The sequence below is a fragment of the Epinephelus fuscoguttatus genome, linkage group LG14 (genome assembly GCF_011397635.1).
Source record: "Epinephelus fuscoguttatus linkage group LG14, E.fuscoguttatus.final_Chr_v1".
NCBI classification, from domain to species: Eukaryota; Metazoa; Chordata; class Actinopteri; order Perciformes; family Serranidae; genus Epinephelus; species Epinephelus fuscoguttatus.
The window spans coordinates 5,873,084-5,900,922 of NC_064765.1; the positions used below are offsets into that span (position 1 = coordinate 5,873,084).

The 27,839-nt window shown below is 41.8% G+C and overlaps 2 protein-coding genes across 3 annotated transcripts in view; one reads left to right on the forward strand and one right to left on the reverse strand.

Moving 5' to 3' along the window:
• ckba (creatine kinase, brain a) lies at positions 1-5,421 on the reverse strand. 2 transcript variants are annotated; one of them, XM_049596744.1, is made up of 8 exons: positions 5,384-5,421; positions 2,068-2,255; positions 1,790-1,944; positions 1,500-1,632; positions 995-1,166; positions 777-900; positions 474-663; positions 1-350 (listed from the first exon to the last, which is right to left on the reverse strand). In XM_049596744.1, exons 1-8 carry the CDS (start codon positions 5,404-5,406, stop codon positions 172-174), a joined length of 1,164 nt encoding a protein of 387 aa, XP_049452701.1. In that variant the 5' UTR covers positions 5,407-5,421; the 3' UTR covers positions 1-171. The 2 variants fall into 2 exon arrangements, with proteins under 2 accessions (XP_049452701.1, XP_049452700.1); XM_049596743.1 differs by lacking the exons at positions 2,068-2,255; positions 5,384-5,421 and adding exons at positions 2,709-2,910; positions 3,285-3,431.
• Positions 4,594-27,839, forward strand: part of trmt61a (tRNA methyltransferase 61A) — a 25,333-nt gene continuing 2,087 nt past the window's right edge. Inside the window, exons 1-3 of the mRNA XM_049596753.1 lie at positions 4,594-4,742; positions 7,495-7,840; positions 22,155-22,421. Of these exons, the coding sequence (XP_049452710.1) occupies positions 7,510-7,840; positions 22,155-22,421 (598 nt within the window). The 5' untranslated portion in view covers positions 4,594-4,742; positions 7,495-7,509. The remainder of the gene's footprint in view (positions 4,743-7,494; positions 7,841-22,154; positions 22,422-27,839) is intronic.

The following is a 27,839-nucleotide window of genomic DNA, read 5'->3' on the forward strand; positions in this document are numbered from 1 at the left end:
TTGAACCAGAACATTTTTTTTTTATTTCATTTCCATCCTCGCAGGAACCGTTTCGTCTTAAATACACAAGCAAATCCAAACTGTGTGATACAGAGTGTGTTTCAGGACAGAGTCAAACATTCATTCAGACAAAAGGGAGGGAGGGGAAGGTCGTAGGGAGTCAGGGTGATTTTACTTCTGGGCGGGCATGAGGTCATCGATGGACTGGCCCTTCTCCAGCCTCTTCTCCATGTCCACCAGCAGCTTGACGCCATCAACCACCATCTGCACCAGCTCCACCTCAGAGAAGCCCAGTCTGTCGGCGTTGGAGATGTCAAACACTCCACCCACAGCGGCTGTGTCCACTCCACCTGGTGGTGACAAGACAGAAACATTTTATAGATTTAAACTGATTAAAAAGACTGAAGTTCAGTCCACTTCTGGCCAGAGTATTGAGGCAAAATACAAATGTGGGAGTGGGAATGTGTACAAACCAGTTCCACGTTTCTGGAGCCTCAGCTTCTTGAGAACCTCCTCAAACTTGGCGTGTTTGCTCATGTTGGGCAGTTTGACGTGAACACCAGCACGCAGGCCGGTGCCCAGGTTAGATGGGCAGGTGAGGACGTAGCCCAGGTGCTCGTTCCACATGAACGCATGGCCTCTCTCCTTGAACAGGGTCTCAATCTACAAAAAGAACCAGGATGTTAGGGTCATTGTGCAGATTGTGCAAGTCAATATGAAGCAAACAAAACCTGAGTCTGGCTCATGTAAACATTAACTCCCTATTTCCTGCTCACCTTGGTGAGTCCGGTGCAGAAGCGAGTGAAGACTTCCCTCATGTTGCCGCCTTTCTGCATAGAGATCACACGCAGGTGATCCTCCTCATTCACCCACACGAGGAATGTCTTGTTGTCATTGTGCCTTCAGACAAAAAAAAACCCCAACAAGATTAACATTCTGTCTGGATTAAATCTCCCAAAAGAAATGCACAAGGTTGTGTGATGACGAGTCTCACCAGATGCCCCTGGCGTCGGGCCAGTCACGGCCCATCCCTGAGGCCAGCAGCAGAGGAGACACTGGCTTGTCAAACAGGAAGTGGTCATCGATGAGCTGCTGCTGCTCAGCCTCTGTCATGTTCTTCAGGGCGTAGTACTTCCCCTTCAGGTCTCCGCTCAGGGCGGCCAGAGCTGCAGGGAGGGAGATACAAGTTGAAGACAACACATCTTAAAGACAAACAAGTTCACCTTTCTGTGTTCTGTAAAACAATGTGTTATCTCTCCTGCTGCCACTAGAGGGAGCCCACTGCCACACAAAGAGACAAACCAGCATCATGCTGACTTCACTGAGCATCACTGAGGTTCAGACCACAGTCTTCTGCTCTGATACTGTTTACACAACAGACTCATCATGTCTCCATCTGTGTGCAGAGCACTTAGTGTGTATGTGTGTGTCAGTGACTCAGCATGGACACACACACACCTGCACTGTCAGTAACTCACAGGTTCATGTGTCCCCTTTACCTTCGATGGAGAGCTTCTCCACAGCACGCCTCTCTCCTCGGCTGCAGTGAGGTGGCAGGCAGAAGCCACGGATGCTGCGGCCTGTGCGGACTCGGGAGCTCAGGACGTAGTTGGGGTCGAGGTCATCACCTCCCTGAAGAGGTGACACACACACACACACACACACACACACACACACACACACACACACACACACACACACACACACACACACACACACACACACACAGGTTAGCTTCTGTGTGCAGTGTTACAGTCAGCCATGTTGACTGAGCAGAAGGCTGCAGTACCTTCAGGTTGGCTGAGTTGAGGTCGGTCTTGTGCTTGTCTGTGGGTTTGTATCCTCCATGACGGTCCTCGATCACGGGGTCCAGCAGCTCTTTGAAGACCTCATAGGACTCCTCGTCTCCGGCGACGCAGCCCACGGTCATGATGAAGGGGTGGCCTGCACACAAAGTCAACAGGGTCACAGAGGAGACAGAGGGCAGAGGGCCAGACTGACTAACATCCACACTAACTCAATGTGCTGAGCATCATCAGGTCTCAGGATGGGACTGTGGTACTGTACCAGGATTATCAACCCCTGTCTGAATGACACCATCTATGGTGAAGCCGTTGGGTGTAGCCCGCTCTCTCAGCTTCTTGTACATGTCCAGGGTTAAGACCTTGGCCATGTGGTTGTTGTGCTGACTGAGATCTGGGAACTCGTCCTCAGCTGACAGCCTCTTCAGCGTCAGCTTGGCCATACTCTCACAGCTAAACAGAGACACAGTCTACAGGGTGAGGGGACGGTCGCCTGCTACACAGCAGTGACCAGGCTCATCTGAATGCTTTCAACACTGCTGAGTTAAATACCTCTACACCACACTCTGAGTGACATAATAATAATAAAAGAGGGAGAGCAGCAGTGGATTATCAGCTGCCCTGCATACATTATGTAACACTGCTAATCTTTAACATTTCCCATAAAGCTGTGTAATATGCTCTGATAGCGGAGGCCCTGTTAAGAGCAGGATGACTGTTTCTGACTGATACAACTCTCCATATGTCTCTAAATGCTGGTCATAGTTTATCCCTGGGCAAGGTCACAGTGCAGAGAGCTGTTAGTGTTCCCTCTCAGGAACATGGAGCGCAGAGCTGCGGCCATTAGACGCGGTCGATGAGGCAGAACAGATGGCTGTTTCGCCGAAAAGCGGCTTTTGTTTTTACCTGGGTTGTCAACCCCAGTCTGAATGACATCATCCAGAGTAAATCCACTGGGTGTCTGTTTGCTCCTCAGCCGCTCGTACATAGCAGCAGTCAGGACCTTGGCCATATGATTGTTGTGTTTGCTGAGGTCCGGGTACTCCTGCTCCGAGGAGTACTTCATCTTCATCTGGTTGTGTGTGTTACCGAAAGGCATGGCTGATCCCTGGGCGGAGGATGGAGGAAGACACGATGAAAAGCAGCGAACACTCAAACCGACATTATTATGGAGGTTATATTTACGCTCAAGTGACTGAACTACAGATAACAATGAAATCTCCTGCAGCGGACAGAGTGTCCTGAACGCGTTTATACAGGTGCAGAAATGTGCAGCACATACATTGTTAAAAATGTGATGCATCGCATCAGTTTAAATTATTTTATTAACTGAGCAGTTTACATATATTCTCATAGTGAAAGCGGACATGTTCATCAGGCCAAGACACTCTGTCTCTACCGCACAGATTTTATTTAATCGTTACAAATTAAAGATAACGCGCCTGTGTGACGGAATTCGACATAATTAAATAATATTCTTACCTGTTGTCGGATTTGAGGACTACTACTACTACCAGGGGTTGATACAAAGATCCCTATTGTTCCGGCCGAGGAGCTTACAAACCACCAGCAGCGTCCCAGCAGCTCTCCGGTCAGACTGATGATGTCTCCTCATCGTAATTTATAGTAGACCATCTCTGCTCCCATTGGCCAGTATTTGTAGTCCATTCATTTAATTGGACGCGCTGTGTTTGGAGTGGGGACTCCTTCTACACACACAAGTTACACTTGGGAATTTATTCTTTGTGTGCAATAAATCCTAATTTTGTAAAATAAATAAAACTAATTTTTTTTTTTAAAAAAAAAATGCAATTAATTGAAATTTTATTAATTAGAATTTTTAAAAAATTAAATAATAATAATGATGATGACAATAAAGGAAATTACCAATCCGAAAAAAATATTTTTGTAAGATTATTAAAAAAAAAAAAAAAATACGTTCAATAACTTTCAGTGGAACTGAAGTTGCGTTCAATGACCCCATGTACATTTTTATAACAATTTATCAAACTAAATTTGATCAGGTGCAATAGCTCTTGTGATATTAATTCACTGGCAGTGGTGGAAAGTTATAAAGTTATACAACGTACATTTACACTGACATTTAAGTACTGTACACTTTTAAGGTACTATCATTTTATGCTGCTGTTTACGTCTACTTCCTGTCAGAGGTAAATATTATACTTTTTAATCTAGCCTACTGCGTTTATTTGACAGCCAGAGTTACAAGTTATATTTAAGATAAAAAATGTACATGTAAGAATGTAAAAATGTTCGTTATAGATCATTTAAAATTAGCACCACCTTGACCAACAACAGCAAAATGCAACTTACACATGACAGCATCAGTAGTAATACTCCAAAACTATCATATATAACTAATAATGTCACACTTTAGACACTTTTAATACTTTAAGTAAATGTTTCTACTAATATTTCTGTGATTTTACTTTTACTTTAAAATTGTAAATACAGTACTTTTAATTGTAATGGAGCACCTTATTTTTACAGGTGGGAGAAAATTTTATTCCAACACTGTTAATATTTGGTTATTTTTCTTTGTATTTTACAGTTTAAACATGGTGTAATAAAGGTTTCCAGAGGAACCACTGGTAAAATAATTTTACTACATTTTGGGGACGTTTCCTACGTTACTACAACATTTGGAGATGAAAGCAGATTTACAAATCATCTGTACCGCCTCATTCATGCCACCGTGTCAGCGGAGGGACTTTAGTTATCCGTGATCCATTTCAACATCCGGTCGTGTCTCCTCGACTTCCTCTGAAAACAACACCACGTGCGTGCAGGGAATGAATGAGTAGTTAGCTGTCAGCGCTGTCCACATGAACATTTAACGGCTATAAGGACACAATTTACCGTTTACTGGCCAGCGTTTGTGTTCGTTTGAAACCCCAAAGATCGACACTCCTGTAGACGGTAGGTCGACAGTCCGCCAACGGTTTGACTCGCTGAGCAGAGTTAACGGTTACTGCAGCTAGCGTTAGCATGCTAGCTAGCTAGCAAGTGAAACCATCGTTTAACGGTCAAACACAACATTTAGTGACGCGTTAGCAAGTTGTGCCAACAGACTCTTTGCACTGTGACCTCTCTGTATGTTTGAGGGTAGGAATAGTGTTGATAATTTTTAAGATGGAGTCAATAAAGGTAAAGTCTCTAAACTAAAAGTGTAACCCAGTAACTTAACGTTAACGCTAACAGTTTTCGATAACCGCTAGCTTAACTTTAAGGATAGCGTTATTGCTAACTAAGCTAACGTCAGCTTAATCAACGTTACTAAAAAAAAAAGCTAATGTTACTAGAGGTGTTATGTTTCTGTTTCTCCATAGACTTGTGTTTCCCCTTAGATAAACAAATGATAACTTGATCCCTATTCTCAACTAACTAGTTAGCTAATTAACCTGAAGCTAATTTAAGCTCTAAACTAACGTTAACCTCAATAACAGAGGGCAACAATACGGGAAACACTGTGTACATGAGGAACAGGCTTCAACTTAAACCCTATTTCTTCCTCTAAAACATCAGAAATTAAACATTATTAATTAAATCATGTCACTCACATATGTTCTATGTTGTCCGACATGTTTTTCCTCCTTCAGTCTGTCTTGAAGCAGCAAAGCAAACTGTGAAATGCCAGTTATCCTTTAAATCAAACGACTGTTATTCTTCAGTTTAAAATAGTCTGTTTCTTAAAAATAGTAACGTTTTGTGCTCGTGATGTTTTTCTAAAAAGGCCAGAGATGACTGGAGATCAGTTACCATGGAAACCAGGGCTCTGCTGCTGCTGCTGTCAGCATCCCTGAACTGTGATGTCATAAACTGCTGATTGGGCCCAGCTTGTGTGAAAGTTACCAGGAAAATGATGACAATAAATGATGGCACTTGGGAATTCATTTTTTGTTAAAATAAATAAATAAATACAATAAAAAACGAAATTAATAAAATTTAGCTAATTAAAATTAACAAAAATGAAATAATAATAATAACATTAAAGGAAAATTATTTTAGGACAATATTTTTAAATGCTATCAGTGATGTTCAGTGGAACTCAAGTTGCGTTCAAGTTTCCCCATTTACATTTATAGCTCTTGTAATAGTTCACAAGCAATGCTGGAAAGCAATTAAGTCACAAGGTTACTTTTAAGTACTGTGTTTAAGTATGGTTTTAAAGCACTATCATTTGATGCTGCTGTGTACTTCTACTTCACTGCCTTTCAGAAGTGAATGTTATACTTTTTAATCTGGTCGACTACGTTTATTTGGCAGCCAAAGTTAAAAGTTACATTTCAGATAAAGAAATTAAATATAAAAATGTTTGCTGTAAATTATTTAAAATCACCTTGATAGACACCAGTAAAATAGCACTTAGATGTGAAAGCATCAGTAGTAATAATCAAAAAATATAATATATAACTAATAATGTAACACTTGAAACACTTGTGATGCTTTAAGTAAATGTTTCTACTAATATTTCTGTGCCTTTCATTAAATAAAATTGTAAATACAGAACTATTAATTGGGGCAATGGTGACAATATTAAAAGTAACACACATCAAGAATAATAACGAGGTGTTGATCACTGTCAGTAGACTTGATTATAGAAAACAAATGTTGCACACTCTGGCTGTAAATCCATATACAAGGAATAATCTCATGTTCCACTGAATCTGTTAGTAAGTCATATGTTGGAAAGAGCACTGAAAACTTGAATTGCTGAACACAGAAGTACTATTAGATGTAAAAACATTCATTATCTGGTAGCATCACATTTTGTTTAACTTAATCATCTTATATCCTTTTAAGATATGTTGGGATGGAGAAGGTCCGCACTATTGTCACCCCATGGATTGAATATAAACTATGATTCAAAATGTTTTCTGTGATGTAACTTTTGCTATCCGCTTCTGTATTTTAACCTTTTTTGAATATGGTGAACCAAAAAGAAAATGCATGTTAAACTGAAATGTGGTAGAATACATAGTGGCTGTTGTCATTTGTTTTGGCTGTAGCTCCTGACAACGGCCTCTAAATTGTCTTTGCTCAACCTAATGGTGTGGCATGATTATCTGACCACTGTCAGCTGAGTGACAAAGGTGTGGCCTGTTTAACAGATCAGTGCACCTGTGTCTCAGTATGGTTGTTGGTCTTGAAGAAGGCCCAAAGGCTGAAACATCTTCATCAAAATAAAATAAATGCATGTGGAGCCAGAGTGTGCGACAGTATTAACTTAGTCATGTAGTTGTGTACTCATCCAATATGTCTTTCTAACAGCAAAACTGTCTCAAAACATTTTTATACAGTTAAAATTCGAGTTTCCCCAGTTGTACTTACAAATTGGAAGTCTCATTTTTGACCAGTCTGCCAGTTACTTTATCAAAATGATGTCTTCAAATTTTTTCTCCAACTGACCGTCCAAAACCCAAATATATTAAGTCTACAATGATATAAAACAGAGAAAAGTAATATTGTACTGGGGAAACTGGAACCAGAAAGAAATTGGGCATGATTAATGTTAAATCACTTGTCAGAATTGTTGCTGATTACTTTGTTGAAAAGGACCTGGGATCTATAGAATAATGTTAATTAGTATTTTAAGCGTACTGTTTGTTTGTAAGAAGTTTTCTATGTTGACTCTTGAGTTAAAAGTTCATCTCCTTCCTCCCTGTTACAGACGACAGTGCCCACCATGAGTTTTGTGGAGTACTCAGACCTCATTCAGGACGGAGACGTCGCCATCGTCTACCTGAGCCATGACTCCATGGTGCCAGTCAAGGTGCAGCAAGGCGCCCAAACACAGACTCGTTACGGAGTCATTCGCCACTCCACAGACCTGATCGGTCAGCGTTATGGGTCAAAGGTCACCTGCAGCAAAGGCGGGTGGGTTTACGTGCTTCACCCCACACCTGAGCTATGGACGGTCACCCTGCCGCACCGCACACAGATCCTCTACACCACCGACATCGCCACCATCACCATGATGCTGGAGCTGAAGCCGGGGTCCATCGTCTGCGAGTCAGGTAAGGGTTACTGCAAGACAAAGTTTGAATTAAATCATGTAAAAACGATCACATAGTGTGTCAGAAGACCTGGGCGTCACTGTGTTTACTCATGAACAGCTGCATTTTAGGATTTCGATGCTGACACAGAATGTCTTATATGAGGACTGGATTTAGCAGCAAGAGACGCTACAGCTATTCAGCCATATCAGCCTATCACTAATCAATTCTTAAATGGACACTTTGCCAATTTTAAACCAGATCTGTGTCACTGGGGTGTGAGGTGTTGTACAGCTGCCAGCTACCGGAGCTCCCTGCCCGTCCACCAGCCAAAAATCTGCCTGATGATGCAAAACGCTTGCCTGACATGAGACAGATTTGTGAACTTGCTTCACTCAGTTTACATCATCAGTCTGACATTGTGTCCACTCCCAACAATTTCTGTGGGGGTTGGGGGTGTCCATTTTCCTTCGCCAGTCACTAGTCAGTCCTTCCAGGATGTTGCGATCGCAACAATTAACGCAAATTCAGCCAATCCCCATTAATTGCAATTTTGTTCAGTCACAGCAACTTTACTGCAAATCTGACTATTTAAAACTGGTAAAATCTAATTTCATTGTTGAGTTGCAGGCAGCGTATTGATTCACTCACCCCCTCCTTGCCTCACTTTCCCTTTCAGTTTACCTTGAGATTACTATTGTGCCTGGGATAGAGTCACAAACACAGTGACAGGCTGTTAGCATCTCACAGCTAATGTTACCCAACGTTACCCAAGCCATTTTGGTGTTTGATGTTAGCCTCTGTTGCTGTGTTAGCTCCTGCTAATTGGGCAGAGAAAGCTGCTCACAGAGACGGTGTTTAAGCACTGCTTCAAACAGCTCCGCCAAGACAGCATTGCAAGTATTTTTTCAATTTTCACCTGAAAAAAAAAAAGCCGAAAAATATCGCAAGGTGCATCGCAATTTTGAAATCAGCCATTTCAGGCCGCAACAATCCCTAGAGGAATGGATTAGAGACCAACTCATCCTCCTAAATCTGACAACATTTTAATTCCACACTGATGCGTAGCCTTGCCAATGTACCTGTGAAGTCAAACAAACTACGATGTCGAGCAGTATTGGGAAGACATGTTGATTTAGAGCAGCCTCAGTAGCAGTGTCTGTCTTGTCTGTGTTGCACCATTGTTGTTATTACTTCTCACTGGTTCTGGCGCGTCACTTGAAACAGCTTGATGCTAGCCTGACAATGTCGTTAGCCCAACATGTGGCTAATTTTTGGTCCCTCCACAGCACTCATTGGTCATTTTTTATTTTAACCGAGAAACCGTTGTCTCATGTCTCAATCCCAGACAAATCGGTCAACTTGTTAAAGTTAGTGGATTTAAAGGCCTGGAAATCAATTTAAAGATGGAATACGTTTCACATTTATTCAAAATTTAATGGATTATATGAAGCTTAAAGGTAACATTTTGAATATGTTCGGTCTCAGTGTTCTCATTTGAATAAGGGCTCTGTTCTGTGATAACTTGGTTGAAGCTGCACTTTGCCACTTTGCATTTTGGTGGTTGTAAATGTCAAAAAGAGGAAACTGTGGACAACAGCACACAGCATGTTAATATGTATCAGCCAGCAAGTCTGTAAAGCTTCATACCAAAGGAATCCACATGGACCAATGTTTCATTTGGTGATTTTGACTGTTCTGACAGAATCAAACATGTTGAATATTATCGTAGGTTTTTAGTCTTGGCTCAGTCAAATACTAAAATTCAATGATGTGAACTTTGTCGACAACCCACAGCTGCGCTCTCTCCATCACCAAATAAGAAGCAGCAAATTGGGTAGCAAGTGAACATGGAGGGACTCCGGGGAGGCACAATGTAGCGGCCCCTGGCCCAAACGAACAAGCAGACGAATCTCGACGGGTGCAAACGTCCTTTTATTTATTTGGCACTGTGAAACTAAAACAAGCAAAAAATACATTCCATTACAATCCATCAAAAATACTCGTTTCCATTTGTATTACTCTGTTTCCCACTATACAAATTCATACGATTTAAATATATTTTTCTATAGAAACTGACCATTAACCATGATGAAAACACTCCATACAATCTTCTTAAATACAAACATATGCATGAGCGACAGCTTAACCAGTGCTTGTACAGTTTGAACAATAAAACGACAAAACAAACAAACACAAACATACCTCACTCTGCCAACCAAGGGTGCTAGTTAAACTTGGCGGCGTTTAAATCCCTCTATCGGAGTGCATGCATGCGTGCTAGTCCATGAATTGAAGCCTCTGACTGCCAGCACAAAGGTGCGCCACTTAAACATTCCCCAATCAACACGGCTTCCGGCGGAAACAAACAAAAAGTTCCGTACGGAGAAATAATAATAATAATAATAATGATAACAATGGACCAAAGGGGGCCAGTTTCACACAAGAACATGAATAAGTCTCAGTTCTCTTCTATGGAAAAGGAGGAGAAACTGAAAAAAACTGAGTGTAAAAGAGGCTGTGTTTAATTCTCTGTGTATCAGATCCACCAACCAGCACTTATTTTATTGAGAAATCTTATTTTTTAAGCAGGTTGCTTCTCGTTTCCACCGTCACCTCCTACTAAAACAGCTAACCGACAGAGACTGGTTAAAAGTTGGGGCAATAAAATCGTAAAACGGGAAGTTTGTATGCAAATACAGTTCATCTTTATAGATTAAATTGATGCAGTTTTGACAGAAATGCTGGAGACAAATGACACCATTTTTCTTGTGCTTCTGTGTCATGTGTCATCAATAAAATCTATTTTATCATTATTTTGAGTCACATTGTTGAAAGAATTGTGTGTTCAAGCAGGACAATAGGTCTCCATTCATTGCACGTCGGGCTTTCTATTTCCTTGTTCAAGGTCCCCCCCCAAAAAACGGGAGAAAAAAAAGGCAGAATATTCCAAAAAAAAAAAATTCACAATCAAATCCTGTGCCATCGAACAAAGCTTCAAAGTTTCAATTTTTTTGGGTCAGCCCTAGTAAATAGTGACCCTGCAAGATTCACAGTCTTTGCAAAATCTTATAATGTGTGACTAAAAACTGAAATTGTCTTAGTTATGTGATGATGTCACACTTTTGTCCTTTAAAAGTATTTTCAAAGTCTTCTAGCCTATCGTTGGCACAAGGACTTGAATGCAGGACTTTGGTTTGCATGAATTTGCAGTGCTTCATCCACCACTGGTTTCACGTAGGGGGATGGGATATTTTGCTCTAATGCAGCTTCTTTTTTATTATCTGTTGAGGCCACAAATCTTTCCCACTGCAGCTTTAAGAAGCGCCTGATTTAATTTTATCTTCTGTTCACACCTTTTTGGGTCTGATGCTTTGTTTCACGGAGCCTCAGCTGTTGATGTCGCGCATCATGTGACAGCTCACAGATGTGCCAAACACAATTATGTAATACAGTATTTGTTGACATTGTCACTTTTTGTCTCTCGCCTTCAGCTCCATTTGTTTAATGGCAATCACTCAGAGTGTGTCCGTGTGTTTTTCGGGGGAGCTGGAGCTGCAGTTTCTTGCAGTCCAAGAGCAGGGAGGGAGGAGGGGGGATTGGAGAGGGTGTTGATATGTGTGTGGTGGTGCAGTGCTCCATCATGTTTTACTGCTGCCAGCCCCTGCGCATGTCACTTTATTGATTGTACTTAATGGAAATTGTGCGTGTGCGTGTGTGTGTGTGTGAGATTGGAGGGGTCTCCTGGGTGATGAATGAGCTCAGTTGGAAATCTGTTTAGTCAGCTAGAGGGCTGCACTATCTGCATCGGGATCACGTTACTCTGCATATTTAACACTCTCTGCATCCACATGCATGCATTAGATTAAAACCACCACTTTGGACGTCTCATCACGTTTAAAATCAGACGATAATGGTTTGAACATGAGAGAAAATGGCCGGTTTATTAAATTACTTCCTGATTGCAGCATTTTATTAGCTGCGCAACACTTGAGTATCGTTATGTGTCGATGAGGCGCTGATAGGCGTTTGTGCGATACAGTGGTGACTCATAATGTTCGTCCTGATAGTCCATAACCAGAACAAGCTGTGCTGTGGAGGGGAGAGTTTTGCCAGTGAGCTGTATAAACATGCAGCGATTAGAGGCGATAAAGTTGTTGGCTGTTCTCACATGTCGAGCTCGCTGAAGGAGCATCGGGTCATATAGTGGAGTCACCTTGGCCGAGTGTTTGATGCTAACTATTTGCTCCATGGTTTTTCTTCACCTGTATCAGTGCTGCAGTATACTCAGTCAATACTCACTGTAGCTCAAGGGCTTTTGAGTCATTGCATTAAGGCTGCACAAATATGACAAGTTCAGCCGGACAGAGGGCACACAGGTGGAGCAGGGACGCCAACAAAGAGAGAGACAGGCTTTAAAGCTTCAGTGTGTCAGATTTATGGGGATTTAGTTGAATCTAGTGGTGAAAATTGCAGATTTCAACCAACTGAAACTTATCCTCGTTAAAATTCTTTCAGTGTTCATTGTTCAGGAGGTTTTAACAGGGAGCTAAATTATCCACAGAGGTCTCTTCTTCCCAAAAACAAATGCACCAGGTGATTAAAACTGGTAAAAACACTGAATAAGGCAGTTGTATGTTAGAAATCAGTGTTTCTCCAACACTGTTTGGCATATTTGAAACAGGCAGCTCACCCACTTCGTGCCAATGTGTGCTCACCTATTTTCTCTGATAGTTTAAGGTTTTTACCAGAAGCTGAATTATCCGCAGAGGTCTCTTCCTCTCAAAACCAAACATACCAGGGGTCTCATTTATGAAACAGTACGTAGGATCAATACTAAAAATGTACGTACTGACAAAAGCCAAAAATGCTGGGCAGCAAAAAACTATTTGACAGTTTCTTCAATCAGCCTTCCACCTCACCATCTGCGTCGCCAATTTCTTGTCTCCAAAATGTTCGTAAGCTCGAGTCAAAGTCTCTTCCATCAAGTCTGTTTCTATAGCTCACAACTTTTGCGTGGGAAGTGGTAATTTAAACCAGTAAAAACACTGAATAAAGCTGTTTCACATTTAAAAAAAAAAAGTGTTTTTCCGATGCTGCTCGTTGCGGAGGGGCTTTTAACGTGAAAACCTGAATGGCCCGATCTGGAGCCAGTGTTTGGTTTGTCCGTTCTGGGCTACTGTAGGAACATGGTGGTGCAACATGGCGATCTCCATAGACAAGGCTCATTCTAAGGTAACAAAAACACTACGATTCTTATTTTCAGGTGATTATTACACAAAAGAAAACATACTTAAAATATTATATGCCATTTCTGCTAATATATCCCCCTAAATCCTACACATTGCACACCTCCTACACACCTTTTAAATCCAGGTGGTTGTACTTAACGGCTTGTTTTTGCATTCCAGTTAAACAGCTGAGGTGTTGTAGGAGGGACACTAGTGAGTGATCATGTTATGTTATGTATAATTTTTAGGTATGGAGCGACTGCTTAACATGCAAAATTTGTTTCCAATTCAAGTGTCAGGTTAGTCCTGCTCCATTTCAGTGAACACTAGCCTGAAAAACTACAGAAATTAATTTACAAATTGATCTGAAAAGTTTGCTCGTTTGGACAGAAATAGTTTTAAAGGAAGACACTTAAACAGTGTTGAAGCTTTTACAGACATTACTGAGGACATAGCTGGAGTTAAAGGTGCTTAAGTTATGTTTACAGTCAGTTTTTCTCACCAAAACACATTGTGTGTATCATTTAGATCTGACAAACAGTGTGACAGTGCCTCCAGACATTTCATTTAGAGCTTAAAGGTGACATCCATCAACAGTCATTTAATAATTATTATCAAGCACAAACACCATAGAACGTGCTGTTTACAGCCTCTAAAATCCAAAGATTTTCTTCCTTTTCGGTGTGTCATAATGTTTTAAATACTTATTTTGACTGCTGTTCAGACAAAATAATGAGGTTGAAGACGATCACTGTGGTCTGTGATAACTTTCGTTTTATTCAACCTAAACATATTGCAAAATGAATTCATAGATAATTACACAATGAAACTAACCTTTAGTTGCAGGCAAATGTACATTAACAGATCATTCTGCCAGTTTATTGGATCAGTATTGAATCAGATGTCTCATCCACTGCTGATTCCATAAAAGAAAAACTGTCTGTGAAACCCATTTTTCTTCTAACCCTGGAGGAATTTCATTTATCTGGTTTCATCATATGATGTTCTCATTACTGTTATAGAAGCGTTTCAACACTGACAAGACATGAACCTCTGTGATACCCTCTGATTCATGTGATACTCGGGGCAGAGAAAATGGCAATTGGCTGCTTAAGAACAGAAATATGTGTGTCTATTTCTGTATAATCAGCCTTAAAACGTACATTCAATCCTCTCAGGATCAGTTAGAGCACAGCCACCTACAGTCGGCCTTCACTACAGCATTTAATGGTTGAGTGCTTTGCTGAGGTCTACAGAGACAGAAGTGGGTCAATGATGGGGGGACTTCTTACTTTCGCTTTCCAAACTGCCTGCAGGGAAGTCAAGTTGTCTGACCCCTGGTCTGTTTTTCGTTTCTCCGATAAGTGCTGGAGAACAGAAAGCAAAGACGACCTCAAGTTCAGGCCAACAGCCCCCTCCCCCACCATCATCATCATCCTCTTCTTTCTCTCGTACAGTGGCTGCCCACTGGCTCGATGTTTTGTTCTTTGAGCAGATTAGAAACGTTTATATGAGTCACGAGTTGCCTTGACCACTTGCATCGAGCTCTCATTAAAGGGCGATTCATCATCGTTTGCGTAACGGTCTTCTCTTCAGAACACCTACAGCAAACTGTAATAGAAACAACGACAGTGACAGCAGGTTTCAGAGCTTGTGGTTAATGTGGCCACCAAGTCGTTTAGCTGAATCAGGTCTAAAGGGTCAAACAAAGTTGCATTTCCTCTTTGTGCGCACAGAGTTAGATCCCACTTCCTTATCACATGAACTAATGCACATAGTATAGGACAAGACCAAGTGTCAGACAGTACTGATACGTGCCAGTTTTTTAGTCATGCTAGTGACATGTCTCTTGGGATTGTGAGGTTGTTTGGTCCGTTCACCACTTCATTTTTAACAGAAATATTTTAACAACTAGTGGAGGGATTGCTGTTAAACCGTGTAGACATTCATAGTTACCAGATGAGAAGTCCTAATAGCTTTGGTGATCCTCTGACTTTTCCTTTAGCGCCACCAGCAGGCCAAAGTTCGACTTATACAGTGAAATAGCTCCACATCTACTAGGTGGATTGGGGCATTCATGGTTTCCAGATGATAAATCCCGATGACTGAGGTGTTATTCTGAAGTCGATATTTTAGTATTTTGAGTGAATTATCTCAACAACTTGTAACAATTCCCCTTGTAAAAAATTAACCAAAGGAAAAGTTACAACGCTAATCTAAAGGTTACGGGCGGATCAGGTGCGCGGTGTTTGAGATACGAAAAAGAGATTAATTAATTTTGCTTTATCACCCAAAACAAACTCAAATTCTCACCCTTGCGGTGTTAAAATATTCAGAATAAACGAAGATTAACGATTGAGTCACAATAGGTTGAATCAATAATCAAACTTTAGTGAAAGAAAATAAATCATGTCCGCGTCCGGATGGAGATAACACTTAAACAAGAAACGGCGTGGGCGCCGGTTCACCAAACAATTCACAGATAATCAAACACTTTTTCCACATTATCAAAAAATCACCCTCTTCACAAAATAACCCGAATTACCCCCCAGCGGTCAATCAAAGTCCCAGAAGCTGGCAAAAAAGAAAACATGTATGTTAAAGGGGAGCCTGTTGGAGCGTAATGAAGTGCCGCAGTTCACAAAAACTAACAAAGAACCACGCAACCTCACCACTCGTCCCACTTGGCAGCAAAGTTGTGTCTTGAGGTAATCCACAAGGAACAAAAACAATCTGCTGTATTTGGTTTGATCCTTTAGAGACGGGAAACTCCTCGCACACCTCCAAACGCCGACTGCTCAGTCCTCCCCGTCATGCATCACTTCCCCCTTATATCAAGTTTTGGCATCAACATAATAACAATATTTCAGTCCATACCATACCCGTGTACATATAAATGGCATCTGATAAATTCACCATACAGGAATAAGTAAATATGACAGCGGAACATGAAAAATTATAAATTTTTCCCGTCACTAAATGCCTTGTGTAAGGTAGAACTAGGTGACCTTTACAAACTATCAAATGGATGGCTGGCAAATTGTGTAGACATTCATGGTCCCCAGTAGGCCTGTACCCATCTCAGGATTATGTCAGTTGAATCAGATTCGGCTTTTTAATACAAATATTCGCCGATTTGTTTTGTTTTCCCATATAAAGTTTTAAAGTTTGAACGGGCTCAGCGGGATGTTCAATGTGACAACGGCATGCATGTGACATAGTAAACAGGCTAACAACGATAACGACGGATCGTAAATGTGCAAGAATGTTTTTTGCCGACTCTAGATATCAAACAAAAGCCAGAGACTGTGTCATTAAGTCGCTGTGAGCTGTAAATTCCCAACAAATGAGAGAAGATAATGTAATCTGGAAGCCTTATGGTGGAAGGTTTCTCCTCATCTGTGCAGCTACATCATGTCTGCAGCTGTCTGTACCAAAGAGTAGTGTGAAAGTCAAGTGCACTCACTCCACAGCAAAACCAAAGAAACAACTGCTGGACCTAAAGCAATCTTCGTCGACTGAGGGGTCTCTGACTGGCGATTTGAATCTCCAACTTTCAAGGGGCAGCCCTGGTCCTTAGATGAGGAATCTTAATAACTTTTGTAATCCTTATGACTTTTCATCTAGCGCCACCATCAGGTCAAAGTTCAAATAGTTCCACATCTACTGGATAAAATGGAACAAAATGTTACACAGACATTCATGATTCCCAGATAATGTATCGTCATGACTGAAGTTTCATTGGGACATTGGTGTTGGAGGTTTTGATTGAAATATGTCAACAACTATTGGATGGACAGAAGGGCTGACCTGAATGCTTCGATGCTTAGATTGTTGCCATGGTAACTGATGTCCAAATCAGTGTTTGAATGCTCCATTTTTTCTATACCGTTAACCCAAAAATCCCAAATAGCCCAACAGTTGACATAATTAATTATGCATCAACATTAATTGTTTGCTATTCTCAGATAAGGACTTTTCACCACCTGTCACAGGCTTGCAGATATGCTGCGTGCTAACAAAGTGGCTAATAGTCACATTATTTGAGATGCATCGCTCAAATGTTGTTTTAGAACTTGAATGTCAGCGTTCTGAATGAGGCTTCGAACTATTCGATACAGCTCTACTCAAATGTCAACACTGAGTCACAACATGACTCAACAGCTGCTCAGACTCGGCGTCCAAACCCCACATTTTTAGCTTTGGAAAGAGTTTGTCAAACTTAATTGTGTGTGGTGGGAGTGTTTCATGCTTCGGTCCTGTTCATGATATTTCTGTATGTTTAACACTGATTGTTAGTTTTGTGCCTTTTTTTCTTTTACAGTGTAGAATGTCTCCATACAGCTGACTTTTTAAAAAACATTTTACTTCTTCTCTTAAAACATCAAATCAGGTCTTAACTCCAGTTTTTCTTTTCTGGTTTTGGCTCGTATCAAACCAACAGCCAAACTTCTTACTAATAGTGTGTCAGTGCATCCCCAAGCTAAAGTAAACTGTGTTTAGTTCTCTGAGTGCAAACAGATGATCAACAGCCGTGGTTTAAAGGAAAGTTTGACCTCAAGACAAACTGTCTCTCTATAATAATTTGTCTCCAGTTACATACTTAAGAGCACCAGATCCCTTTTTATTAGATTTGTCCTTTTCCAGGAAATGCACTTTGTGTACTCTGATGATGGACAAAAAAGCCAATTTTAGATCAAAACTTAAAGATTTCTGCTCTATAATCACATTTCATTTTATATTTGCAAAATTCTGACATGACTTTTCACAACTGCTGATGTTGTGTGTGTAACTTGTGGACTTGGCACTGTACTTGGATGGAAACTGAACCCGTCAGGACGCTGGCATGAAGCCTGAGGTCCAGAGTCACATTCTCTGTTCTGTTGATTGATCGTCTGTTTAATGCGGCTTGAGTTCGGGTAGTGTTTGAGCCCTGGCTCGCCCATCACTCAGCCGCAGACACTCAGCCATTTCCTCTCAACAGTAAACTCTACTTTATGGATGAGGTTCGATGTTCTCAGCCCATAGAAATGTTCTCTCTCCATGGCTCAGCCTGTATAACTGTTCAACAGTGTGAGGCTGCAGTTTGTGATGCAGTTGTTCGGGATTATTCCGCCATTTATACATATGTTGCTGTAGCACCACATATAGATAAAGTGCCATAGAGTTGATTAGTCCTGAAACAATAATAATCCATTTATCCATCTTCAACCACTTATCGGGAGCAGGTTGTGGAGGCAGCAGGCTGAGCAAAGCACTCCAGACATCCCTCTTCCCAGCAACACGTTCCAGCCCCTCCTGGGGAATCCCAAGGCGTTCCCAGGCCAGACGAGATATATAATCCTTCCAGTGTGTTCTCAGTCTGCCCCGGGGCCTCCTACTTGTTGGACTTGCTCAAAACACTTCGAACAGGAGGTGTCTGGGAGGATCCTGATCAGATGCCCATACCACCTCAACTGGCCCCTTTTAACACGAAGGAGCCGCAGCTCTTCTTCGAGCTCCCTCCAGATGTCCAGAGGAAACTCATTTTGTCTGCTTGTATCCATGATCTCATTCTTTTGGTCACTACCCAGAGCTCATGACCATAGGTGAGGGTTGGGACATAGATGGACCAGTAAATCGAAAGCTTTGCCTTTTGGCTCAGCTTACTCTTCACCGCAACCGTCCAGCTGATCTATCTCACGCTCCATTCTACCCTCCCTGATGAATAAGACACCGAGATACTTCAACTCCTTTGCTTGGGGCAGTAACTTCCTCCCAGCCCAGAGGAGGCAGTCCACTGTTTTCCAGCAGAGAACCATGGCGTCAGACTTGGAGATGCTGACCCTCATCCCTGAAATAAATAAATTAATTATTTGATGAATGAAAAAAAAAAAAAAAATCAAAATCTATTTTGATAATCAGTTAATCATTCAAATAATTTCAGTTTTTCCCACAGAATTAGGATCTATGTGATCCCAGCTGTAAAGATTTGCTACTTTTCTTTCATCGTTAATTTAATATCTTTTGATTTTTGAGTTTCAATTAGACAGAGAGACATTTCAAGACATCAAGACTAAACTGTTGATTTAATAGTTGTTCGTAACTGAATATCTATAATATAGGGGTTAATATATAATTAAAATAGTCTTTAGTTGCAGCCTTTTGCACATTGAAGAAGTTTACAGTTGCATGATGCATTCAAGAAGTAGCCATGTTTATGTCAGAAAGGCCACACTCACTCACTTGTATTTCAGTGATTGGAAGAAGTTATGGCACATCAAAATGAATTAAACTTTCTTTGGGTCCAGTTATTTTAAGAACAACTGTGGCTCAGGAGCAGGTCGTCCACTATCAGCGGTGTGATCCCCGACTCCTCTTATCCGCATATCAAAAGTCCTAGTTAAGGTTTCCTCATAACAAAGTAGGTTGCAAAGAAAAATCTTATGATGTTCACTTAAGTATGAATAGTTTTCTCGTTGTCTTGGTCTTATATTTGAGGAATCCCTAGACCATTGCACAAAAGACCTTAGCAACCAAACCTTGAGGTCCCTCTGACTCTGTCTGAATGACTGAGTTTATGGAGGTAAATGAAAAAACGAACACACCCTGAGAAGAGTGTTCAGCGACCAGGAGAACTCAGTGGATGCACTTTTGATTTTACACTTGAGATTTGACTGAATTATTTTTCGTTGCTTCTTCCTACAGTCATTTTCTGTTTTCTGGAATTTGGGGATCAAATTTTACTTTGCAGTTTGTGTGTTCTATGATTGTATTCCCCCAGAAGTTTAATCTTTTCCTCCTCTGACTGATATGGTTTTCCTTTCTTCCATTTTGTCACTAACTATAAGCCAACTTTGTGAGACGATAACAGGCATTACAAGTGTGACCCCAAGCAAACAAACCACACACCTCTTAAAATAAGTCAACAAAACAGACTATATAGCATTGCATTACATCACACATGGTGTGTATGTTCATAGAGTCACTGCATGTATATCAACGTAAAGTCCAGTTTGGACATCAGCACAGTTTGTCCTTCTCTGATAACGATAAAGAAGTCGTCTTTATCACTAATGAGGTCATTCAAACAGAAATCTTATCGGACAGTTATTAACTCTTTGTCTCTCTGCTGCAGCTCTTGTTGTTTTTATTTACATATTTACATCTGTGTATCCTCATTCCTTCGGTTTACTACATCCATCCACAGCTTCCCCATTTACTGTTGTTTCCGCCCCGGCTCAGCAGTGTGAGGTTTTAGCAAGTCAAAGTGCTGCTGTGGGGTAAACATTGCCCTCTTTGTCACCACACGAACAAAGGCGGTGATGACGTAATGTCAGGAGAAGAAGAAGAGGAGGGGGCTGTGGAGGATGGTGGAGGATCGGCTGGCTTCTAGCTGTGCTCTCGACGCTTCATTCCCCCCCTCCGCATTAACTGCAAGCCACATGACCAGTGTTATTTTACGTCTTGTAAAATCAAACATCACTCTTCACCAACATGCACATTAGCAGCAGACATTAAGGAGCAGGCGGAGAGCTGCAGGGCACAGAGGGTACACTCAGAAATGTAGCATCCACTTATCAGCCCGAGTGGAACGAAAGGCCGTGTGAGAATGTGTGTGTGTTGTAGTAACAGCTGTGAGCTCTTTGTGTGGACTGTCTCAGGATGGAGGGAAGCTCATAGCGTCAGTTCTGAGACATAACAACACAGTGATTTGAGATTACACGGCTTCATGTCCACACTTGAGTTAGATCTTTTTATTAACTGGTTTGAAGACCTGATAGGGATGTAAGCAAAATCTGAGTGATCATTTTCAGAGTTTACACGCAATGTGACGCACAAAAAGATCCCAAAATCATCTGTCCTGGTTCTTCATGTTTAGTGATATCTTAATGTGTTCAAATGAAATCTTGCAGCAGCCTGAGAACTAGGTCATAACTGATTTTGTTTTTGGACATGTCTGCAGCTGCAGGATTTTGCACTGGTGTTTTAAATGCACTCTCAGATGTGTTGGGTACAGTTATTGATCTTAATCCTTTAACCGCCATATTCAGAGCACCCCCAGAGGACAATAATACTTTTCTAGGCTCAACCAGAAAGTGGGGCTGGGCGATATTGACAAAAATATATATCTCAGTATTTTCTATGAAATGGGCTACATGTTCAGCTGCAAGTCAAAGCCACATGTTAGATGTCTCACACACTTTTATAAAAACAGACTGTGATCAAAATAGATGCAAAAAAAATAATGATATAAAATAAGTAGCAGGACTGTACGTTAACTTTTTGCACACAGCACTGGAGCTACAGAGGTTTAAAGGTTTGCAGCACAGGACACAAAACCATGAGTATCAAGTAGGCCTTAATCCATTGTAGTCTGACACGATTAAATATCTTTGTATCTTTCTAAATATTAATCTTATTTATTCGCAGAGCATCAACAGAGAGACCGAGGGAGAGAAGGACCGAGACGCTTTGTCAACATTATATACGTCTTGTATATTAAACAACTGTGTGGTGCTGTCTCAGTGTCACACAATAGACTACAACTAACAAGACCAACAGCGATGCATTATGAGCCACCTCACACACAAACTAGCAAACAAACACTCACCTGACACAATCATATGGCTCAGTCTCCCACACGTGTGCTGCTGTGGTCATTTTATTCATCTTACACACTGATTTAGCGTAGCACGTGCAGCACTTAGACCAGCGTCGTATTTTAGACTAATTGACAACAAATTTCCGAAGAATGGTGTTACGTAACACAACTTGGAAAGAGGGTGGATCACAGGGAGTACCACCAGTTGGTCCAGGAGCTTCCCCTTGATGATGGCTGTTTCAAGTACTGCGCTTATCTGCTTCCACACCTGCTGTTATCTATGGTATATGAAGTATCCAGCAGCCGCTACCACCAGATCTGTGTGATCGGGGCCTAAAGCTAATTGAAGCAATGCATTGTGATTCGATGCAACGTGATGCATACTGCCAAAAAACTGTTGCCCAACTCTCCAGGTCCACACAGCTTTTTTTAGTCCATAGATTTTGTTTTCAGTTGTTTAAGTCAGATTTTGTCCACGTCCCTGCTTTTCTCATCCTCCCTGTTGGTGTCTGTGTCGTAGGTACTGGTAGCGGCTCCCTTTCCCACGCCATCCTGCGCACCATCGCCCCCACAGGCCACCTGCACACTGTGGAGTTCCACCAGCAGCGTGCGGAGAAGGCAGCGGAGGAGTTCAAGGAGCACCGCGTGGATCACCTGGTCACCGTCAGGAACCAGGACGTGTGCAAGGAAGGCTTCGGAGTGACGGGGGTGGCAGACGCCGTCTTCCTGGACATCCCCAGCCCCTGGGAGGCAGTGCGCCACGCCAAGGCTGCCATGAAGAAACAAGGTAAGACTTCACTGCATCAGTTTTTATATCATTACTAATGCAGTCTTTCAAGCTCACACTGATAGCCTGCTTTTCCTGAGTGTGTGTTGAATGAATGATGAATAAATAATAAGGGCTTTGTACAGAGGCAGGACCTGTACACTGTTATGTATTTATTGTTTTCATGTTGGAGTTTCCATTTAAAATACAGTTTGTAACGGATGTGTACAGATCATCTCATGTCTGACATGACTATTTTAGTTGTAAGCTGCCTTATTAGGGCCAAAATGTGTCTTCTGTAACAACCGATTATATTAAATTACAGGGGAAATGAATGACTGGAGGTCACTAAAGTGTCCTGTGGAGTTAACACTGTTAAAATAAATGTATATGGCGTGGCCTCAGAGGAACACTAACCATCACCTGATGCTGAATTCTCTGTGACTCGCCCTGACACAGCAGGAACATGACTGTGACTGAGCACATTTTAAAAATATCAGCCAGTGAATTTATTCCCCCCTCCGGCAGCGTCGCCTCGCTCTGCACTCCCACAACAACCATCGATCCGAGTCGACACAGCTCTCATTAACTTAGCCCTTGTGTGTGTGTGTGTGTGTGTGTGTGTGTGTGTGTGTGTGTGTGTGTGTGTGTGTTTGTTCCTGGTCACAGAATAAACTGGTGTAGGCGTTTCTGTGACGACCGGGAGCGGCAGCATGTCTGGGCAGGTTGGAGGTTCACTGAGGGGGTTAGAAGTGAAGTCATGGTTTATATGATATAGGTAGATCACATGGCTACTTGTCCTTTACAGTTGGTTTATCCATACAGTTGGTGGTTGAAAAGACAACAAAGCTCTCCCAATTTCTACCTGGATATTGTCTGTGATGGAGCATCGTCAGGTTCTATTAAAGTTGGTGTTGGTTTGGAGCGCAGGACCATGCATACCTGTGACACAGCGGGTATAAATTAATTCAGTAATGCAGGCATTTTGACGTTCTGCCATCAGATGGTCTTATCACAGAAGACAACTTCTTGTCTTGTACGTCTCAACAACATCTGCTGGGCTAACCATGGGTCTTGAGCAAAGGATCCTAACGAGATCATCTTCCTACACAAATTTGCCTTTAACATCTTAAGAGCTTCCACTTATCTGCACAGCATTACATACTTTTATTAACTGTCAACACATTTTTCTTTCACAAGACACTTCCCAGCAGTTTGCTCACGAATGCCTCAGTGTTCTTATGCATCTTCTCGAGTAATTGAGAAATGTTCATGTCAGCCCATATATTCAGGAGGCATCTCGCTTCTTTGATAGTTTAGGTTTGTCCCCTTCCACTCTCCTTTTGGTAGCAAATAGGCAAAACTCACTACTAGTTCACTTGTCACCATAACAAGAAAAGAAAATGTTTTTAACCAGTGAAATGACACCATAATGTCATGGTTTGAATGGTCACAGTTTACATTCGAATACCACCTCTTCCACACCAACCCAAACAAACTGCACCAAGGGGGTAAATGATTTGGTTCAACTAGACCAAACAAGGCAGATGTAAACATGCCCAAAGCTTAAAAAGTCCGGCCATACGGGTGAAACAAAATCGGAGAGTCAGGCGGTTTGAATGAAGCACGCTCTGGACATACAGCTGAGAGGTTTCCCCAGCCAAAATACCTGAATACACCTGTGTGGGTGGACAGGGCCTTAAAATAAACCTTAGAATGAACAGATATTGTCTCAAGAATGTGCATTTGTGTACAGTATGAAGGTTATGTGCAAAAATCCTGACATTAGATTTGCAAAACTGCGTCACTGTAACGCATGTTTTATTTTTCCTTTTCTTTCTTTACCTTATTTGTCAAAGGGATACTTTGCTGATATTCAACCAGCTTTGTGTCATAATGATGAAGATAGAACCGTCCAGAAATATGGACGATTAAAAAGAAGCAATGTAAGAAGATGCAAAAAAAAAAAAAAAAAGGACTAAATTCAGTGCACAAATTAAAAGAGCTCATGGGACCACTGTTACTGATAATTGATTGATAGTACAGGGTTTAACACACATTCATGTATTTGTGGCGGCCTGTCATGATAACATCTTCCACCACGTATTGATTTTCTATTTTTGGAGCTGGGCTGTTCATTAGGAACACTGTTGGAATATGAATACGGTCCGGTTATTCAGAGCACCAGACTTTCAGAGTGCAGAGCGTACTCTGGGCACAGACGGAGCAGCAGAACGTCAGGCATGGTAAAAAAAGAGACGTAACTGTTCAATGCTGGATCTGAATGTTTTTGTACCAGCCTCTGCAATAGCTGCTGTTCTCTTCTATCAGTATAACCTGATCAGCTCCGATCGGATCAACTGATCAATTAACTCAAAACTCCACAAAATGCTGCTGAGGCAAAAAGAAGTAATGAGGAATTCAGCCTGTGCTGCGTTCACAGACCTGCAAAAACCTCAGACTTTAGAGAGGAGACACTGAATGATACAAAGGGACACAAACACACACAAGGCAAAAATGGAAAGTTTTAGCTTACTGTTAAACTGTAACAAGATGATTTGTTACTGGCCGGCTGCCATATTGTTTTCTGTGTTCAACTCGCATCACATCACCCACCAGTGGGAGCGTTTCTTGGTCTGGCTGCAGCGCAGTGAGCTCTGGTAGTTGTACGTTTTCCACCTCTTGAGCCAAAGCAAAAGCCACAGCCCTTTTCCTCTGTTTTCCCTGGTCATATAGCAAGAATTTCAAAAGTATTTGTGTCTTTCCACTGTGCAGACAGCCCAGCTTTATGAAAAGACTGTCCTCTCAGCAATGAAATACTTCTTTAAGGATGCACCAATCCAACTTTTCTGTCCTGACGCAAAGTACTGATCCAATACCAAAGTTTCGCATATTAAAAATCTATACCTCACTGTATTATATGAAATTATTTTTATGAGTTAACATTAAGGGAGGGATTGCTGTTGCTCAAAAAACTTGTGCTGTCGAACTACTGTGTTTTATTGATTGTGGAAACTCTGAATTAAAACACACTGAACTGTATCTAATGTGGAGCTGTTGCATCTGGTATTAAAAAGCAATATCACACACTGCCAACAAATCTTGTTACTCAAATTAATGTATCCAGTGATGCCACAGCATTGGATGGATGACATCCTGTTCAGATGCACAGGATCAGTGTGTTATGAGTACATGCTCATCTTCCTGAGACACTTAGATGCAGCACGATTTAAAAAACTAAGCCCCAATATGAAGAGGAATGCTGCTCTGCCTCCTCCTCTCTGAATCCCTTTTATGGTGCCACTGCTACATATTCCTTTCACGAACTGTTGACCCTCACGTACACACACACACACACACACACACACACACACACACACACACACACACACACAGATACAGATAAATAGAGTGCAGCCATTGTAGAAGCAGTCCCATGACCATACAGGGTTATGCTGCAGGGAGAGGGAGCCGGTGAATGTGGCTCCATAAGGAGAGGCTTGATTTACTTCCCACTGCTCAGACTGGATGTTTTCTCCAGAGAGCCGGGGGCAGCTGAACGCCACTGCCCCCCGAAAAACGCTTCAACCTAAAGGCCAAACAAAGTGACCTCCTGGAGAGCTCTTCGCTGGTTGTTTTAGCAGTCGAGTTGTGGAAACGACAGGAGGCAAGACGCAACACCCGCAGCCCACTTTCATCACCTTGTCGTTCATTTTTCTGCACAGACTGACTCCAGGTCTGTTCTCAGGCTGAGCGCTGTTTTACTGCAGTGGACAGAATGTAAGAGTTGTAATTCCTCTAATGTTTTGGCCTGCAGCCCGGCCTGGTCTCTGAGAAGGACCCTGGATCCATCTAACCCTCCCTCCCTCCCCGCTCCATCTCAGACTTACATTACGCAACATAAAGCAAACACGTCCCACGAACTCAAACACTCAACGACCCGATAAGGAATCGTACGTTTCACGCATGTATGGATGCTCGTCGTGGACGCACGGTTGATATTCAAGGCTATTAATAACCCGCCTGAGACGCCCTTGTATAATCATCAACCCGACCCCTCCCTGTGTGTTCGCTCTGGTTGCTAGGAGACCATTGAGTTGTGTTTATGGTCGTCTCAAAGGGAGAACACTGGTCCTGTCAGCTGAAGGAACGACTGCTATCTGAAACATCCCAAAGTTTAATGTTTATCAGACGCGGTGGATTCTTCAACAAGGCTGCCCTCTGCAGACTTGTTCTTTATTTCAGTCAGAAACTCAGCAGTTTGACTTTATTACATGTTGATGACATCAGAATAGTTTGAATCACAGACATGTTGTCTCCCATCAGGCACCAGTTTGTCTCACCACAGACTGTAGATTATTCCCCTCCTGAATTGTGAAGTAAGATAATCTGAGCAGGTTGAAGCAAAGCTGTGACCCTCTGATGCTCAATCATCAGTTTCGTCACGATACTTTATCATATTTTTTTTGGACAACAATATGATATTTGCAGATATTACAAAGTCTGCCGCGATACAATTTTGACTGGATGCGATTTAGGGGCCAGCGATCGATTTGAGATGATATTGGTATCACGGATAATGGGTCCTTTACGTCCATGATCGTTCTTAAAGATCCCGAAGGTCCTTGTGATCCTTCAATTTGATTCCTGGAAATCAAGGATATTTTTAAGGAGGGAGAAATCCTCCACTCATTCATGAGCTATAGTCCATCCTGGATGTCTTAATACTGAGAGGGATAAAACAAAATCAGTGCGTAGTACCTCTTAAAATCTCAAACTGCAAAATCCACACTGCACAAGACAACGTTATTTCTCAGCACTTTAGATTTCGAGTAGAAAACCTATAGAAACCCATTTGTTTTGTTAACCCCTCCTCTCCCCAGCTGTCCTACTCAGAGTCACATTCTTCGCTCTTCAGGTCAGCCGGTGAAAGTTCCCTTGGCTCGCTGCTCCGACCTCCCGCCGCGAATCACCGCAGGGTTTCGTTCAGAGCCGAGAGGCCGAAGCCGAGAGCTGATCTGTGTTTATTAGAGCGCCGCTTCATCCCCTGATGATCCACAAACTACGGCCTGGAGCCCTGCAGGTCACAGGCCTGCTTTGTTAAGGGAAACAATACGCTTTGAAAACTGTTTTTAGCGCAAGAAAAACAAATAATTAATAGTAGTAGTAGTATCACAGGTTCCCTGGAGAAGACTGAATGTCTCCTGAGTCCATATTAAGTTTTTAAATCTGGTTTAGATTATTTATCTCTGTCCATGACTGTTTTTTAAACATTATTCTTACAGTGGTAACACTCCTCTATGAGACATCTGATACCTTGAGGAAGGATTGACTTTCCCAGAAGTGCCAGAAAAGACAATTGAAGGATGGTGAACTGTCATGTTTTTGAGTATCTCCATTCATATACCTTCTCACAAACGAGTGGACGAGGTCACGAGC